General features: G+C 38.2%; 1 protein-coding gene across 1 annotated transcript in view; it reads right to left on the reverse strand.

Moving 5' to 3' along the window:
• LOC149846845 (uncharacterized) overlaps positions 1-19837 on the reverse strand; it is a 146536-nt gene that overhangs the window by 86402 nt on the left and 40297 nt on the right. Inside the window, exon 4 of the mRNA XM_089996606.1 lies at positions 12832-12909. Within this exon, the coding sequence (XP_089852732.1) occupies positions 12832-12909 (78 nt within the window). The remainder of the gene's footprint in view (positions 1-12831; positions 12910-19837) is intronic.

Below are 19837 nucleotides of genomic sequence, written 5' to 3' on the forward strand. Positions count from 1 at the left end.
TAGAGAGCTTTATTTAACTTTAGAATATTTCCTTTACCAATTTCAAGACCTGGCGGAGGATCCATAAGCACTTCTTCATATAAATTTTCATTTAAAAAAGCATTTTTAACGTCAAGTTGATATATAGGCCATTGTTTAATGGAGGCTAAGGCAATTAAAGTTCGCACACTAGTCATCCTAGCTACGGGAGCAAAGGTTTCCTCATAATCAATTCCATATTCTTGGGCATAGCCTTTTGCAACCAAACGAGCTTTGTATCTCTCAAGAGATCCATCACACTTGGTTTTAACTTTATATACCCATCTACAACCAATTGCCTTTTTTCCTAATGGTTGGGGAATAATACTCCAAGTTTGAGCTTTGTTAAGAGCCTCTAATTCAACTTTCATTGCTTCAATCCAATGTGGATGATCTTTAGCTTCTTTAAAGGAAGTAGGCTCATGATATGAATGAATTAACATGAGACAAGCCCTATAATTAGGTGAGAAAGATTCATAAGATACAAATTTTTGTGGAGGTCTACTATTACGAGAAGATCTCCTAGGTGCATTAATAGGTTCTTCTAATGAGAGATCTTGAGAATATCTTTCAAGAGCAGGTTGATGTTCAATTCTTGACCGCCGGGTATATACATTCATTTCATTAAGATTCTCAACTTGAGAATCATTACCATGTTGGAGTATATCATTATGATGGGAGATGCCATCACAAGTATTATCGCAAGTACTTGCATCTGGTGTTTCAATTCTAGGAACAAGATCAAATAGGAAGGAATAGTCAAGGTTTTCTCTAGATGTGTGAATATCAAATCCATTTTGTTCTTCAAGAAAGTTTACATTTCTTGATATATAAAGTTTATTATTTCGAGTGTCATAGCATCTATAACCTTTTTGATTTTCACCATATCCAATGAATGCACATTCAATAGCTTTAGGTGATAGTTTATCTTGTCCTTGAACAAGCACAAAACATTTACATCCGAATATCCTTAATCTATTAAAATCTGGAGTAATTTTGAATAATTTTTCAAAAGGTGATACATTTTTTAAAGAAGCAGAGGGCATACGATTGATTAAATATGTTGCGGTAAGAAGAGCTTCGGCCCAAAAGTTTTTAGGAACATTTTTAGAAACAAGAAGTGTTCTTGTAGTTTCAATTAAATGTCTATGTTTTCTTTCCGCAAGACCATTTTGTTGTGGGGTTTTAGGACAAGATCGTTGATGTAAAATTCCATTTGTTTTGAAACAATTTTGAAAATCTTTAGACATGTATTCTCCTCCAGAGTCGGATCTAAATATAGCTATATTGTTTTGAAATTGGTTTTGAATAAGAATATGAAATTCTTTAAAATTATTAAAGACATCGGATTTGTTTTTAATAATGTATACCCATGTATATCTAGTAAAGTCATCAACAAAACTAACATAGTAGGAGTAGCCTCCCTTGGACAGAACGGGTGCCGGTCCCCATACATCGGAATGCACAAGTTCAAAAGGTCTTTTTGACACAAAATTACTATGAGAATACGGAAGCGAATGAATTTTTCCAAGGATACAATCATTGCATGTGAATGTATTTGTATTACAAAATTTTTCCAAAAAAGGAAAGAGATACAATTTAGAAACACTAGGATGTCCAAGTCTTTTATGCCAAGTCTCAATATCTTTGGATTGAACATGATTATAAAATGATTTGGTTGGCAATGACAAAAAATCCATATAATAAAGATCCCCTCTTCTATGGCCTTGCCCAATCCGCTTCCCGGACCGGAGATCCTGCACATAGCAATGGGTAGGTGAAAAAGTGACATTACATTCAAAATCGGTAATTTGGGAAACGGAAAATAGATTTAAATTAAGTTTTGGAATAATTCGAATTTTGGGAACAAAAAATTCTTTGTTTTCATTATAAGTTTTCTCAAGATTCCCAATGCCTTCAACATCCAAGGATGTTCCATCGGCAGTGGAGACAAAAGATTTAAATTTGTTGAGACTTGTTTTTGATAAGAGTGATGCATTCGGAGTCATATGAAAGGAGGCACCCGAATCAAGAATCCAAGAGGTCATACCTGGGAAGGAGGAGATAGCGGCGCCGGAAGTGGATGGTGTAGAGGAAAACTGAGAGGAGCTCATCTTCATGAATTGTTAAAGAGTTTCGGTAAGATGAGCAAGAGACTCTTTTATGTCACTATCTTTCTTTGAATCTTCATTTGGAGGAGCTTCACCAACGGAGGCCACCTTCTTTTTAAATCTTGGGCAATCCGGACGAATATGGCCCGGTTCATTACAATTATGGCAAATGATTTTCCTTCCTCCACCACCATTATTTTTGAAAAAATGAGGTGGTTTGTATGGCCTTACATTGTTGCCGGGTCTAGATACGGCATAAACTTCATCAACATCTCGTTTTAATGCCAAACGAGTCTCTTCTTGACATAAGTCGGCCAAAATATCACTTAGAGTAGAGGCCCTATGGAGAAGGGATCCTCTAGGTTGCTCAAATTCGGGGCGAAGCCCATGAATAAATTGGAAAAATCTTTCTTTTTCCATTTGCTCTTGCCTCATAGCAACAGCACTACCTTCCCATTGGGGTTCGAGAAGGACAAGTTCATCCCATAAAGAAGATAGGGCACTATAGTAGTCCCTAATACTCACATCACCTTGTTTGGTAGCTCTTACCTTTTCTTGTAGAAAGAAATGCCTAGCAAGGTCTCTTTGAGTGTACATGCCTTTCATAAAGAACCAAGCTTCATTAGCCTTGTTGAATTTGGCGAGATTTGCACAAATCTTTAATTCAACATTGTTCATGAACCATGCTAAAATTTTAGCGTGCTCACTTTCCCAATCTTCTAATTTAGAAGAGTAATCAAGAATAGCCTTCTCTTTTTCCTCTTCGTTCAAAGCTTTTTCCTCATTACCTTCAAACTTAGTCAACTTCAATTGTGGTTCCGGAATGGTTCCACATACATAACCCCAAAGTTTTTTACCTTTGAGATTGTTTTCCATAGCAGCCGCCCACATGCGATAATTGGTCCCATCCAATTTGAATGAGAGGTCGATTTTTGCATCCTTGTTGGCCATTTGTAGAAGAGGAATATAAATGCACGAAAGAGAAGGATATTACTTGTCAAAAGAAGATCCGATGAAGCTTTATCAACCAAGGCTCTGATACCATGTAATGAAGTGCCGGATGAAGTCTCCAAGAGCAAAACAAGAGAGCACGCACATACACAAATAGCCACTAATGGGCAAAAGAACAACTCAACCACTTAAAGTGGTAAGGCACCCAAAAGAAGAGGAAAAATATATATTCCACTCAAAAGGCTTCAAAGAAGCATGCTTTACAATGGGGAGAAACCCCTTTATTTATAGACAAAAGAGGAGGCCTTGGAAGGGCTCCTAGAGGGACGTTGGAGCCCTTCCAACGGTCATAAATATGACCGTTGGATGCTCCAACGTCCTCCTAGGTGGGGCCCATTCCAAGGTGGAAAAGAAAAAGAATAAAGAAAATAAAAAAAGAAAGAAAAAAGGAAATAAAGAAAAAGGAGAAAAATTACAATATGCGATAAGAAGTAAAAAGACTGTTTTACCCCTATATGGGTCTATTTACAAAAGATATAAATATATATATATATTTATATATGTAGATAGACACATAGACATATATATAATTAATATATATATGTGTATGTGTCGTGATCTATATATATAAATATATATATGTACAACATATTTTAACAATATGTTAGGCGTGGCCAACAAACTCAGATAAGTGCCTTAGAAAAATACTCTCAAGGATCCGACATTGAAGAAACATCTTTAAGGAGATCCAGTCGGATCTCCAATCCTCCAAATAGGTTTGTTTCCTATGAGTCCCTAACTCCTAGATATAGAGCATGTCTAATTGCGTTGCATTCATTTCATGAACCTTCACACTATAATGAGGCCAAAAATATTCCCCAATGGGTTGAAGCCATGAACTTAGAGCTTAGTGCCCTTGAAAAAGCTAAAACTTGGGAAATAACTGCGTTACCCATTGGAAAGAAATCAATAGGATGTAGATGGGTCTTCAAAATTAAAACCAAGAGTGATGGTTCATTAGAACGTTATAAAGCACGGTTAGTAGCTAAAGGATATGCTCAGGAATATGGTATAGATTATGAAGAAACCTTCGCACCTGTTGCTAGAATGACTAGTGTTAGGACTCTTATTGCTATTGCGTCTGTGAAGAAATGGCCTATCTATCAACTCGATGTTAAGAATGCATTTCTAAATGGCGAATTAAATGAAGAAGTTTACATGGATCCCCCACCAGGAGTATGTATGGGTAAAAATAAAATTCTTAAACTTAAAAAGACATTATATGGTTTAAAACAAGCTCCAAAGGCTTGGCATGATAGATTTAGTAATGTAATGACAAGTTTAAATTTTCGTTCATGTTATACTGACACTGCTTTATTTGTGAAAAGTGCAGGGTCTTCAGTAGTTATTTTACTACTTTATGTTGATGATATGATCATCACAGGAAGTGATGAGCAAGGCATTAAGGATATTAAAAAGGTTTTGAAAGAAAATTTTGATATGTCTGACCTTGGTTTCTTAAGATATTTTTTAGGAATTGAAGTGGCGTACTCTCCTCGAGGGTACATTCTCTCTCAGATGAAACTTGCTGCTGACATTTGTTCCAAATCGGATATCTCCGATGATAAGAAGACAGAAACCCCAGAAGTCATCAATGCAAAATTAAGGTTGGAAGATGGAACACCTCTCGAGGATCCTACTCCCTACCGGCAACTTGTTGGGTCTCTAACCTACCTATCCATCACACGGCCAGACATAGCTCATGCCGTCCACTCTGTCAGTCAGTTTCAACATGCACCTACAACTGTGCACATGAGTGCAGTCTTAAGGATCGTCAGATATATCAAAAATACCATAACTAAGGGAGTTTTTCTTTCTTCTGCCTCGTCACTTGACTTAATTGCTTATACTGATGCAGATTGGGGAGGAAATCCCAATGACCGAGTCTCAACTACCGGTTTTTGTGTTTTCTTAGGTGACTCTATGATTTCGTGGAGATGCAAGAAGCAACACAAAGTATCATTGTCCTCGACGAAAGCAGAATATCGTGCTATGGCCACTACAACCATGGAACTTGTGTGGCTAAGAAGCCTCCTCAGTGATATGGGCATTGTCATCTCTACTCCTTCGAAGATGTGTTGTGACAACAAAAGCGCAATCTATATTGCAAGCAATCACACCTTCCATGAGCGTACCAAACATATTGAGATGGACTGCCATTACGTTCGGGATGAATACCTAAGAGGAACTATAGCACTACCTTACGTCACATCAGAGTACCAGTTGGCGGACTTCTTCACTAAGGCTCTTGCGGCTCCTCGGTTTTTGTTTCTCCTTAACAAGCTTTCGGTTATATCCCCGTAAAGCTTGAGGGAGGGTGTTAAAATATATGTAATTCATATATATATATATATATATATATATATTTATATATATATATAATACCCGATAGGGGTATTTTTGTCATTTCACAAGTACCCGATAGGGGTACTTGTTTTTCTTATTTTATTTTTCTCTTTATTTCTTTGTAAAATCTATTTTTTTATTTTTTGTTTTTTGCTCACACAAAAGGGGCCCACCATGTAGTCGATGGGGCCCCCAACGGACACATTTGTGACCGTTGGGGGCTCCCAACGACTACATGGGGAGCCCCCTAGGTGGCTCTCCTTTTAAGGCCTCTTGGCCCTCTCCCTCTCCTTCTCTTGTGTATAAATAGGGGTGAACCCCTCTTGTATTCCTCACTCTTGAGAGCTCTCTCTCTTTCAATAAGAGGCATTTATATTTTTATGTTGTGTTGTCTCTTGTGGGTTTGGGTATTAGCCCTTCTTTGTTTGTTCATTAGTAGATGTTGTAAGTGCTTAGTGCACTATTTGCTTTTCCGCATATTTCATTACATCTATCTCGGTTCCAGCAAAGTTTATTTTGCAAGATAAAAAGGATGAGAAAGGACAGATAATTTCTCCCAGATTAGGAATCTGGAGTTCGTCAATTGGATGAAAAGGGATCAAGCCCTAGTAGTGTATATTACTTCGACCCTTTCACAAGTTTAGATTGGTGTCCCAGATGATTGCACGACTATGCAGTTATGGATGTATTTAGCAAGGACTTGTTCTCATATATCAGAGTCCAAGGTAAAGTTTTTGAAGCATGAATTCAAAATTTGAAGAAAAACAATAATACCACTATCATGGACTACGTTAATAAGATTAAGGGCATAATCGATCAGTTAGCCCTAATCGAGTATGAGGTATCTGACAAAGACAAAGTACAACTGACCCTAAATGGTTTAGGGCTAGAGTACCATATATTTTATACCACTTTGGAGTGTCTTGAAGCACTTTCTACTTTTGAACATCCGAGGCCTAAGTAAATTATGAGATGTCCCTTAAAGGCCTATCAGACAATGTAAATAGAAGATATGGAGATTCCCAAGATGTCCTTTATACTGGATACTTTCGTGGGAGAGGATGTAGATTTCGTGCAGGTAGATAACGTGAAAGAAGTAATGCAGCAGGGCGAGGTTTGTTGTGTATTCTGAATATGCCTCTTTTAAACAATCAAGGAAGAAGAGGTATCCCTACCTGCTACGTGTGTAAAAAACTTAGGCACATAAAGGCGAATTGTTGGTTCAAGGATGATCCCAGGTATAATACTCAGTGGAATATGGTTCAAAACAAGTCAAAAGGTGAAAATACAGGGTAGCAGCAGCAGAAGGCACAATTAAGTGAGACCAACAATGCAACGTTGGATAAAAATGTGTTATTGGTTACTCTCAATGGTTTAAATCTTAAGCAAAATGAGCAAGGGATATGGTACATCGACTCCAGGGCAGCCAACCACATCAACGGTGACATGACTAAGTTTTTTGACTTAGTTCCTCATTATGATAAAGGCAATGTTGTGATTGGAGATGGAACTCAACACCCCATATCTCATGTTGGTCGAGTCTCCATTCCTATTTCTAGTTCTAAAGTCGTTTCCTTATCCAAAGTTCTTTATGTTTCTAATATAAAAAAAACTAGATTTATGTTTCTAAACTTGTAAATTATACAAATTTAAGCATACCTAATTTTGTTTAGGTGAAGGATCTTCTCATGAAGAAGACACTCAATGAAGGGGAGAGATGTAGGAATATGGATGTATTCAGGGAGAACCAAGTTGGAAAAACAACAACCTCTAAAGTGTTGCCCCAACTGAAGTTGTTGCCCTTGTCATCATCTTCTTTTGTTTATGTCTCTAGTATTGATGAATCAAATAAGCCTGAAATATGGCATAGTTGTTTAGCTCATTGTAATAAGTCTTTTGTTGAGGAACCTGTTTCTAATCATCTTATTCCTAAGTCAAGTCTATGTTAAATGTCTAAAGGTTCTTTGTGTTCAAGTTGTCAAATATGTAAGTCATGTTTTGCCTTTTCCTGCATCTAGTAATAATACTTCCAAACCTTTTGAAAAAATGTATTCTGATGTATGGGGTCCTGCACCCAAGAATTTGTTATCTGAAAGTAAATAGTGCATTAGAATATCCCGAAATGTCATATTTGATGAGTTGTTATTTCAAGATATTGCCAAAGATAAATCTGTTCAAAATACGCTTAAATTTGCATTGCATACATAGTATTGTCAGTTGTGGTGAAATGTTGAACTTTTTGTCTTTCCCAACCTTGAACATTATGCACAGAAATGTACTAAAGGTTCATCTAACTTAAATTATGAAGAGTTGCAGCCTAATGTGCAAGATAGCGATCCTAATGATGGACAACCACCAGCTGAATCTCAAAGGTACAAAGAAGGTGTTGTGTATACTAGAAGGCCCAGAGAATCAAGCACAGAACCAACTTTAGGAGAAACCCTACATGTTCCAAATGACTATGTTGAGCCAAGAAGATCGGCAAGGATTCGACATCCAGTTGAAAGATGGGTTAGTTATGACAATTTCTCTACAAATCACCAATTATTTTTAAATGAGCCCAAATCTTATAGTCAAGCAATCAAATATAAAAGAGGGGTAGAGGCTATGAATGAGGAGATGAGAGCCTTGCAAGAGTGTCAAACATGGGATATACTCCAAAGACCAAATGATAAAAATGTTGTTGGTTCAAAATGGGTGTATAAAATAAAATATATGTCTGATGCTACTATAGAAAGATATAAAGTCAAGCTCGTTGCGAAGGGTTATACACAGGAATATGGTTTGAACTATGATAAAACTTTTAGTCTTGTTATTAAAATGTGCACTGTTCTGTTAATTTTGTCTCTTGTTGTTGATTATAAATGGGCTCTAAATCAGTTAAATGTAAAGAACGCATTTCTACATAGTGACTTAAATGAAGAAGTCTTCAGGGAACAGACAGCAGGTTATAATGTTATGGATCCACATACTCATGTTTGCAAATTAAAAAGGGCTATATTTCGATTAAAGAAAGCTTCAAGATTCTGATTTGAAAGTTTTTCTTTAAAAATTCAGAAACATAGTTTTCAGAAATCTTGATTGGATTATTCTTTGTTCATTTTCAAGAAAGATGGGATAATTACTCTTATTCATTTATGTTGATGACATTATAGTTACAGCAAATTCAGAAAACCATGTTAAAAACATCAAACTTCTTTTGAGCTTGAGGTTTTATATGAAAGATTTTGGGAAATTGAAATAATTCCTAGGTACTGAGGTGGACAGAACAGGTGATGGTGGTCTTATTCTGACTCAGCATAAGTACATCATGGATCTTCTTGGCAAGATAGGTATAAAAGACTGCAAGCCAATATCAACCGCAAGTCCCATACATCAAAGATTGAGTAGTGAGGATGGAGAGTTGTACAGAGACCCCACTGAATATAGAAGTATAGTATGTATGCTTTAATACCTTACTTTTACTCACCCTGGTATTACATATGCAGTTAATCAAGTGTCTCAGTTCATGCATGAGCCAAAGGTCACTCATATGGAGGCAGTGAAATGCATATTGAGGTATTTAAAAGGTACATTGGGAGATGGCTTGGTGTATAAAAGGTTATAGGCTATGTCACACAGACTCTTCTAACAGGGCACCGCACCCGCGTCGCACCTGCACCCATGTGGGTGCGACACTTGGACACGACTTCCTTTGTGTCAGGTGAAGTCAACCACACAGAGGTCCATTTCTGTCCAAAAGTAGATTCGATTAATCCTAACCAAGTCCAGTTATATCTACATTATGTATATAAATACATAAATGCACACACATACACATAGGGTTAACTTAAAACTGTTCAAAATTATATATATATATATATATATATATATATACTCCCCGCACCCCGCACCCAAGTTTTTTAAAGTGCTGAATCGCCGCACCCGCACCTGCACCTATGTGACATAGGTTATAGGGAGAAAATATGTTGTCGTTATTAGCATTTTCTTATGCTGACCGGGCTGGAGATCCTGATGAAAGATCTAATTTTGGTTATTGTGTGTTTATTGGCAGCAATGTGATATCATGGAGTAATCAAAAACAGAGAGCAGTTGTCAGGTCGAGCACAAAAGTTGAATATAGAACTATGGATGCAGTCACTTTATAATTGACATGGATCACGTTTCTCCTGGTAGAGTTGGGAGAAAAAGTCTCAAGGTCTGTTTTATTTTGTGATAATCAAAGTGCAATCCAAGTATCAGTAAATCTGGTCCAACACAGTAGAACCAAACATATTGAGATTGATCAGCATTTCATTAGACAGAAGATTAAAGAACAAGAGTTGGAGACTAAGTTCGTTGGAACTGAAGATCATATTGCAGATATTTTTACAAAAGGCCTAACAGTTCAGAGATTTTGGTATTTGAAGAACAAGTTGTCCATGGTGAATACTATATACAACTTGAGGGAAGCTATTGAGACGTGAACCTGAAGATCTAGATCTGGATCTGGTAGAAATTCAATATCCAATTTCACGTCGTAGAGAGTCCTTTATGTTGTAAACTTCTTGTGTTATTCTTTTGCCCTTTTATTTATATTATATTAGAGATAAACATTGGGGCAATATTGTAAAATGTAAAGCATGTTATTATAATAGAAGGTCAGCCCACACTGCTCCCTCTCTTGAGGAAGGTTTTACAGAAAAACAAACATGTACACTCCCTTCTTTTCTTTCTTATGTTGCGGTAAACCTGGTTCAAAGATCGTGAGCCATATTTTATTAGTGGTTCTCCATGGTAGAAGCCCAAGTGCAGTAGTAGGAGTCATTCAATTTGATAGGCATGACAAACACGGACTCCATAATAATAAAAACTTGACAAAGAAAAATAAGCACTTGAAGCTTTGGCATGTTTTCCAAGAAGAGGTGTGAGCATCACGATGGTCCACCACTAGGATCAAGAGCCTATTGACTCTATTACATGTAATGAAATACAAAAAATATGTGCACAACACAAGGCAATGTAAGATGTGCACAAATACAAAGCCACAATAGGAAATACACAATAGTCACCAAGGGCAAATACCAAGATCACTAGTGATACACAAGGACAAGCCACTAAAGAGCTAAGAAACACATAAAAATAAATATTATTTTAAAATGCTTAAAAAAAGCATAGAACAAATGCGGGAAGAAACCCACATATATATACATGAGAAAGAGAGGCTACCCCAACTAGCCATTGGGATAGTCCAACGGCTAGTTTGACTAGTCATTGGACTAACCCCAATGGCTACAAAAAAGTCTATACTGCCCCTAATGGGCAGTGGCTATTACAGAAATAAGAACAAAATTAAAAAGACCAAACTGCCCCTAATACAGTACCTATTACAAATAAATGAAAAAAATAAAAATATCTATATTACAATCTATAAAAAATACATATATAATAAATATACATATATACATATAAAATCTATGTCATAGGGATTCGGCTAGCAGGGTGCCGCACCCGCGTCGACGCGACTCGACGCGGATGCGGGTGCGGGTGCGGCACCGGGTGCGGTCAACCCAATCCTGGGTGCGTTGACCGCACCCAGGATCATTTCGGTCCATTTTTGTTTGGATTTTTTTTTTTTTTTAAAAAAAATTGCCCTACGAAATGGGCTGCGAAATTTTTTTAAAAAATTTTTCTGCTGACAGCAGCTGCCTTTTCAATTTCGTAAAAGATTTTCTCTCTCCACAATAAATGACAGCAGCTGCTGCTCCTGCCTTTTCAATTTAGTAAAGGATTTTCTCTCTCCACAATAAATGACAGCAGCTGCTGTCCTGCCTTTTCAATTTCGTAAAGGATTTTCTCTTTACACAATAAATGACAGCTGACAGCAGCTGCCTTTTCAATCCTTTTTCGTAAAGGATTTTCTCTCTCCATAATAAATGATAATGATGGTTTTTTTAGTAAAGGATTTCCACTGTTCTCCTGACGAAATGGGTGCGTGCAGCTGTATATAAAATGAAATTTGAAAAAACCCGCGTCGCATATATATATATATATATATATATTTTATATTTTTGCCCCTGCCGCACCCCCGCACCCGGGTTTTTTGGAAGTGCCGAATCCCCGCACCCGCGCCCGCACCCGCACCCATGTGACATAGTATAAAATGTATATATAAATACATTTAACAGAAGTTTCATGGAGGAATATCTAATGAGGCATCGTTTTGCCAGCACAAGGCAAAAATGTTGTCACATGCACATCTAGAAAACTGTCAAAAGCTATAAAGTGGCAGATGTACTAATTATTGCAGAAAAATCAAAGAAATAATTAAAAAGTGTAGAAATTGGAGATCAGAATGTCTCTAACTATGGGAATGGGTGCCTGTTGAGAAGTGCTAAGACTTTGAGCAAGTGGGAGTTCTAGAGCTAATGCTAGTGTCCCTAATGAAAAATTCTTCAGCAACAAAAAGACAAAGGCATGTCTGTTAGGAATACTAAGAGACAATCAGTAGTGGTACTAGGAGTGCACGCCCTTACCACTAGTGGAGGGATTGCCTCAACGAGAGGGTTTACAAGCCCAAAAGATTTAGCAGTTATTTTCCACTAGAATGATCCTATGTACCCAACCTGACATACGTTCTGTATGGCTTTCCATCAGATGACCAAGCAAGTACTTACATGCCATTTAAAACAGCAAATTCGTTTCAACTTCAGGTAAGACAACCTTTGAAGATGTTAGTAACCTCACAATCAATCTATCCAAATGTAATCAGACTGCCTTTAATACACCCAATCTGCCACACAAATATTATCCTGTACTGCTTCTATGGCCGTCCATTTAAAAATCTTTGCCTTGCTGTTGTTCCACCCTAGTTAGATCAGAAAGACGTCCAGTCATCATAAGCTGATTATATTATATCTATTTTACATATCCTCGAGAGAGAAAAATGAAACATACAAATAAAGCAATATTATATGATATGATGAAACCAATGCTGGTTGTCCATGAATCATTCCCACTGGCTTATTGACTCAAAACACCAACATTATAGCCCTAATTAGAATACATCAGTTAAGGCTACTTGCACATTGCCCAAAGCATATCCCCTTTGACATCTTGTTTTATGGCATCCAGAAACAAGCCAATTAATATATTGGAAGACCATAAATTGTATAAAAGTAGTAGTAGTAGTAGTAATAATAATAATAAAAGTATGTCCCTTAAACTATGCTAATAAGCCCTTGGATACCTCAACCAACAATCTCAAAGCCAAATTCTTGCTGAAAACACAAAGATGTTATTACAAATGCTATAAAAGTAACGGAGAACAGTGAAAAAGATTAAAAAGAAAAATAAGATTGCATGCCTTTAGCCGCATTAACTTGACTAAGTAGGTACTCTCTCTCTTGTGGATCGAGCAATAGCTGTTGGGCCTGAGCCAATGCTGCACAAAGTTCAAAAATCACTACCAAATAAATGCTCATCTCAGTTCAACACTCTGAAACATCAAATTAATATGGTTATCAATACTTTTATTATTTTAGCATGACACAAGATAGCTTGAGGACATGTAACACTAAATCTTAACCAAGAAACAGCATATTGTATCAAAAGAATAAGAGAAAGATTGCAAGAAGATGAGTGAAAATTGCCCCTCTCCAAGGAAAAAATATTGAAAACATAGAGAATGCACCAGTATGTCACATGAACATGATACCATCATGGCCACCAGACATGTCATGACGTTTCATGTACATAATTAAACCTACACCAAACATAGATAGCACTGTGCCAATGACCTCATCCATCTTTACCTTCACGATCTTGAACCTTTATGTTATCATTAGTTGTTTTTCGTTTCACCATTGGTTATTGACTTTACACACATTCCCTAATGATCCCTAACCTTGGTTTGATAACTCGTTTCACCATTGGTTTGAGTGTGCATAAATTCATGCAATTAAATATACAAATGGCTATATGTGGCCTACTTTTCATAAAATTACCAAGTCTGTATTACATACCAGCTGTATCCCATTCGTGCCTTTTTCAATGTACCATAGGTGCACCCTCATACAATGCATGACTAGCCATCCATGAGATCAATTTGCAGCCAATTGATAGAACTATACCCCTGGATTTTCATTAGATGCGTTGATATGAATAGAATGGATAGGGTGATGTTAATATTGCAACATCTATCATTATGCTCAAGTTATACTACCGTGTTTCCCCTGGATCACCATAACCAAATCTTGATTCAGTTTTGCTCTTGGCATGAATTCAAACAACCAAAGGAATCTCAAGGGTCCAATACTGATTCAACTAAACAAACTTGCAGTCTATGTAACACGGACTCTTCTAACAGGGCACCGCACCCGTGTCGCACCCACACCCATGTGGGTGGTGTTAGTTTTGGATCATGGATCCATGACCCGCACCACATTCCAAGGATCCATCTTGGGATGTGTGGGTGGTGGCATGTTTGTAATTTATCTTTATTACTTGTGTAATGTTATACCCTGTACAACACTTATAAATAATAAGTAAAAGAGGGAAAACCTATTGTCGCCGACTCCTCTTTTCTATCTCCTCTCTCTTTACCTCACCTTTAACTCTTGCAGGTCGATATTTCTGACATGGTATCAAAGCACAGGCGCGGAAATCAATCATCTAGAAGGCCCATAAGGACCAGCACGTGCTTCTAAAGGACGTAGGCTTTATTTCTGTTTTGTTTTCCTTAATCAGATTTCTTTATTTCTCATTTTCTTAATCAGATTTCACGTCATTCTAGTTTCCCTTTTGATCCTTCTCATTCTCAATATTTCTGGTATGCACGTCTTAACATCTGTTTCAGTCTGCCGAGTTTTTGTTTTTCTCCCCAAAATATTTCTGATTCTTTCTTTTTCTGGTTCGCACGTTACTATTCATCTGTGTAACGTATGTGCTGATATTGTTTTCAGCACACAGCATTGTTGTTGTTTTTTCTCTGTGTAACGTGTGTGCTGATATTATTTTCAGCACACAACATTACTATTTTTCTCTTCAATATATTGTTAGAACAGTCGGCATTTAATATTTTCTGGTTCGCACATCACTATTCTTCTGTGTAACGTGTGTGTTGATATTGTTTTCATCACACAGCATTGCCTTTTTTTTCCTTCAATACACTGTTAGAACAGTTTGGCTTCTCATTCTTCATATAATCCATGGATTCCAAGCTGAACCCTAGTTTTCTTACTCACCTCGTGACCCACAAGTTATCTCATGATAACTACTTACTTTGGAAACGTCAGATTGTGCCTTTTATTCACAGTCATGGTCTTTATGGGCATCTAGATGGGCGATCACCCGCCCCACCTACACATATCATGCAAGAAATAACAGGTGAAGATGGGAAGGTGAGTCAACTTCGAACCACCAATCCTGCTTATGACATATGGGTACAACGGGATCAGACATTAGTTGCTTACATAACTTCCACACTTTTTGATCGTGTTTTACAAACTATTTCTGATGATCAATCTGCTGCCGAGTTGTGGAATGGACTAGCTCATTCCTTTTCTCAGGTTTCCGAATCTCGGGCTTTACAACTCAAGTGGCAATTCCAATCCATGCGAAAAGGAAACAAATCTATTAAAGAGTTCATGGGGGATGTCAGGGTTATTACAGATCAGTTAGCTGCCATTGGAAGTCCTGTATCAGATAAGGACATGGTACAACAGGTATTAGGTAGCCTTGGACCTGAATATCGCATGTTTTGCACAGCACTCCAGGTTGTCTCAGTTTTTCCATGTTTTGATGATCTTTAATCTAAGCTTTTGCAATATGAGGTCAGTTTAAATCAGGAACACGAGTCAGATGATGCTCATCCTGTGATGATGGCACATACGCCTATTCAAACAAGAGTCTTATTTACTCCTCCTCGTCCCAATGGAACAACTATAAACAAAGGAGGATTACTACCTACACCAGGTGGAGGAGGCCTTGGCTCAGGCAGTCTACCACGAGGGGGACGTGTTCCTACTTGGTTTCTATGCAATAAGCGAGGACATGTTAAATCAAATTGCTGGTACAATCCTCAGAACCGGAACAAAACAGGGAGGTCAGATAGTAGGCCAGGGCAGAGGGCAACTCAGACGTTTGCATGCACTCCTCAGGGACAGGTTCTTCCACAAGACGTACAAAATATCCTTATGACTACTTTCAATCAGATGAACTTGCGCCAAAATGATGAAGGTATATGGTATATTGATTCAGGGGCAGCAGCACATGTTACTTCTGATGCAGGTAAATTTTCTCACTTGACTCCTTACACTGGAAATGGCACTATAGTCATAGGAGATGGATCTCACCACCCCATCTCTCACACTGGAAATGTCTCTCTTACTTTGCCTGAATCTCAATTACCCTTGTCAAATGTCTTACTCACACCTGATATTCAAAAGAATATTCTATCTGTGTCTAAATTAGTTAATGAAACAAATTCTTCTGTTGAATTTACTCCTGTTTATCTTAAGGATCTTCACACCAAGAAGACGCTCGCTAAAGGTGAACGGCGCGGGAACATGTACGTCTTTGAAGAATCTCATGTGCCTTTGAAGACGTCATCTTCCGTAACTGTGGCTTCTTCAGCTCCTTCCTTTCCAACATTTTTGAGTCGATCCACAGATCATAGTTCTCCATCTAGAGTCTTGAAACTTAATAAGCCAGACTTATGGCATCTTCGTTTGGGTCATTGTAGTCAAGTTTTTCTTGACAAGTTGTCTGCTAAAGGTCTAATACCCCCAGTCAGTTTAGAGTCAAAATGTCCAAGTTGTCATTTATGCAAAAGTCATGTACTTCCTTTTCATAGTATCAATAAAAGAGCAACAAAGCCTTTTGAGATTATATGCTCAGATGTTTGGGGTCCTGCGCCCACTGCCTCTCTTTTTGGATCTCGATACTATGTACTCTTTCTTGATTCTTACACTCGATTTAGTTGGATTTACTTCATGAAAAACAAACATGAAGTTTTCAAGTTGTTCAAACAGTTCCATGCACTAGTCCAAAACCAATTCAACACCAATGTTGTATATTTCCAGTGTGATGGGGGGGGGGGGGGAGAATACATATCCCATGATTTTAGTGAATATTTGAAGGAGCATGGCATTACACGTAACATTTATTGCCCTCATACCCCTCAACAAAATGGAGTAGCTGAGAGAAAACACAGGCATATTGTTGAGACAGCCTTGAGCATGATGCACACTGTGGGTATTCTCTTCTCTCTTTGGACTGAGGCTTTCCATACATTTGTTTACGTTATCAACAGGTTGCCCATGACCATCCTTGAAGATAATTCTCCGTATTTTGTTCTTTATAATTGCCATCCATCATATGAAGAACTACATCCTTTTGGTTGTGTATGTTATGTTCACATTGATCATTCATTGAGAAATAAGTTTCAAGACAGAGTTGTACAGTGCAAGTTTCTTGGGTATGCAGATGACTATAAGGGATACAGGTGTTATGATCCTCATACAGGCAAAATTCGGGTATCTAGAAATGTTGTTTTTTATGATGAAAATTTTGACACTCTGGGTTCGTCTTCCACAGATACACAGGACAGTTATGATCCTTGGCTCAGTGACTCACTTTTATATGACTCGTTGCCTTATGAGGATTCATCTTTATTGACAGACAATGAACCCTATACTTTCGATGTGGAACCGCATATGGAAGACATTCCTCCTACAACAACATCCTCACGTTTTTCTGGTCTTGTTTATTCTCGTAGAGCTCATCCAGTCAATGATGAGACTCCTCTACGACGTTCCACTCGGGTTAGACATCCTATAGATCGTTGGGTAAGTTATAACAATTTCTCTTTGGATTTTCAAACATTTCTAACCAGAGTGTCCAAAGAAACAGAACCTTCCTCTTTTCATGAGGCTGTACATTCCCGTGCCTGGGTAGAGGCGATGAATGAGGAAATGGAAGCATTGCATGAATGCAATACATGGGAAATTGTACCAAGGCCAGATAACAAGAATGTTGTAGGATCCAAATGGGTGTACAAGATCAAGCACAAACCGGATGGCAGTGTTGAGCGCTATAAGGCTCGTCTGGTCGCACGAGGCTTCACACAGCAGTATGGGCAGGACTACGATGAAACGTTCAGCCCAGTAGTAAAATTGGGCACCGTCAAGATTATCATTGCATTGGCGTTACAACATGGATGGTCACTCAGTCAACTTGATGTTAAAAATGCTTTTCTGCATGGTGAACTAAAGGAAGAAGTTTACATGGAGCAGCCACCTGGTTATAGTATGCATGATTCATCCAATTCGGTATGTAAACTTCGACGCTCTCTTTATGGCTTGAAACAAGCTTCTCGATCTTGGTTTGAGAGTTTTTCCACGGAGATCCAGCATCATGGGTTCACTAAAAGTGTTCTAGATCATTCATTGTTCATATTCAAAAGTGATTCAGCTATTGTTTGGGTGCTTATATATGTTGATGACATCATTATTACCGGGAGTGATGAAGTTCACATATCTTGGGTTAAGTCTATGTTGATGGCTAAATTCAAGATGAAAGACTTGGGTCCCTTGCGATATTTTTTGGGTGTGGAAGTTGATAGTCGACATGAGACTATTACATTGAGCCAACATAAGTACACCATTGATATTTTACTTGCTACAGGGATGGAGAATTGTAAACCGATTAGCACAACTTGCCTTCTAAATCATAAGCTAAGTGCTAAAGAAGGCACTACTTATCATGATCCTACTTTGTATCGTCGAGTTGTAGGGATGTTACAATACTTAACATTCACTAGGCCTGACATAGCATACTCTGTCAATCAAGCTTCACAGTTTATGCATGCTCCTACAGATGTACATATGGAAGGAGTAAAAAGGATCCTTCGGTATTTAAAGGGTACGATTGGAGATGGCTTGATGTACACCAAGGACACAGCTTATATGTCAGGGCATCGACTATTCACCTACACAGACGTGGACTGGGCTGGTGATCCTGACGAGCGCAGATCAGTTTCGGGGTATTGCATTCTTATCGGCAATAATATTGTAACATGGAGTAGCAAGAAACAAAAGGCAGTGGCGCGATCTAGTACTGAAGCGGAGTATCGTGCAATGGCAGCAGGAACAGCCGTTGTTACATGGGTGAGACATCTACTGCAAGAATTACAAGAACCGATCTCGTCCTCTATGCTTCTTTGCGATAATCAGAGTGCTATCAATATTGCCTTCAATCCCATCCTTCATTGTCGCACGAAGCATATCGAGATAGATTAACACTTTGTTAGGCAAAAGGTGGAAGAAAAAGAAATTGAACCTGCATATGTTCGGTCAGATATGCAAGTTGCTGACATCTTTACCAAGGGATTATCCACTCATCAGTTTTGGGCACTCAAAGACAAGTTGAGCATGATCAAAGACCATACTCAACTTGAGGGAGGCTGTTAGTTTTGGATCATGGATCCATGACCCGCACCACATTCCAAGGATCCATCTTGGGATGCGTGGACGGTGGCATGTTTGTAATTTATCTTTATTACTTGTGTAATGTTATACCTTGTACAATACTTATAAATAATAAGTAAAAGAGGGAAAACCTATTGCCGCCGACATTCCAAGGATTCATCTTGGGATGCGTGGGCGGTGGCATGTTTGTAATTTATCTTTATTACTTGTGTAATGTTATACCCTGTACAACACTTATAAATAATAAGTAAAAGAGGGAAAACCTATTGCCGCCGACTCCTCTTTTCTATCTCCTCTCTTCTCTTCTCTTCTCTTCTCTTCTCTTCTCTCTCCTCTCTCTTTACCTCACCTTTAACTCTTGCAGGTCTATATTTCTGACAGGTGGGACACTTGGACCCGGCTTCCTTTGTGAGGTGAAGTCAACCACACTGAGGTCCATTTCTGTTTAAAAGTAGATTCATTTAACCCGAACCAAGTCTGGTTTTATCTAATATAAATAAATACATAAATGCACACACATACACGTAGTGTTCACTTAAAAGTTAAAACTGTTGAAGTATATATACCCTTCCTGCACCCCCGCACCCAAGTTTTTTTTAAGTGCCGCATCGCCACATTCGCATCCGTATCTGCACCCGCACCTATGTGACATAGCTTGCAGTCATGCATGGGAGTAGAATCTAGAGTCCTTTGAACATGGAATTGATAATTAATGTATGTGCACTTTGCCAGAGATAACTGACTATTCATCATAGCAGAGACCTCTCTGACATGAACATATTATTCCGTCAGTGTCAACATGTTCTAGAAGAACTGACAGCTCCAGAACAGGTGGGTGATAGATTCCTCCCCCTTGAAGCAGAGTATACATCTGCTAGGCCC

The sequence above is a fragment of the Nuphar pumila genome, chromosome 2 (genome assembly GCF_984573655.1).
Source record: "Nuphar pumila chromosome 2, dmNupPumi1.hap1.1, whole genome shotgun sequence".
Taxonomy (NCBI): domain Eukaryota; kingdom Viridiplantae; phylum Streptophyta; class Magnoliopsida; order Nymphaeales; family Nymphaeaceae; genus Nuphar; species Nuphar pumila.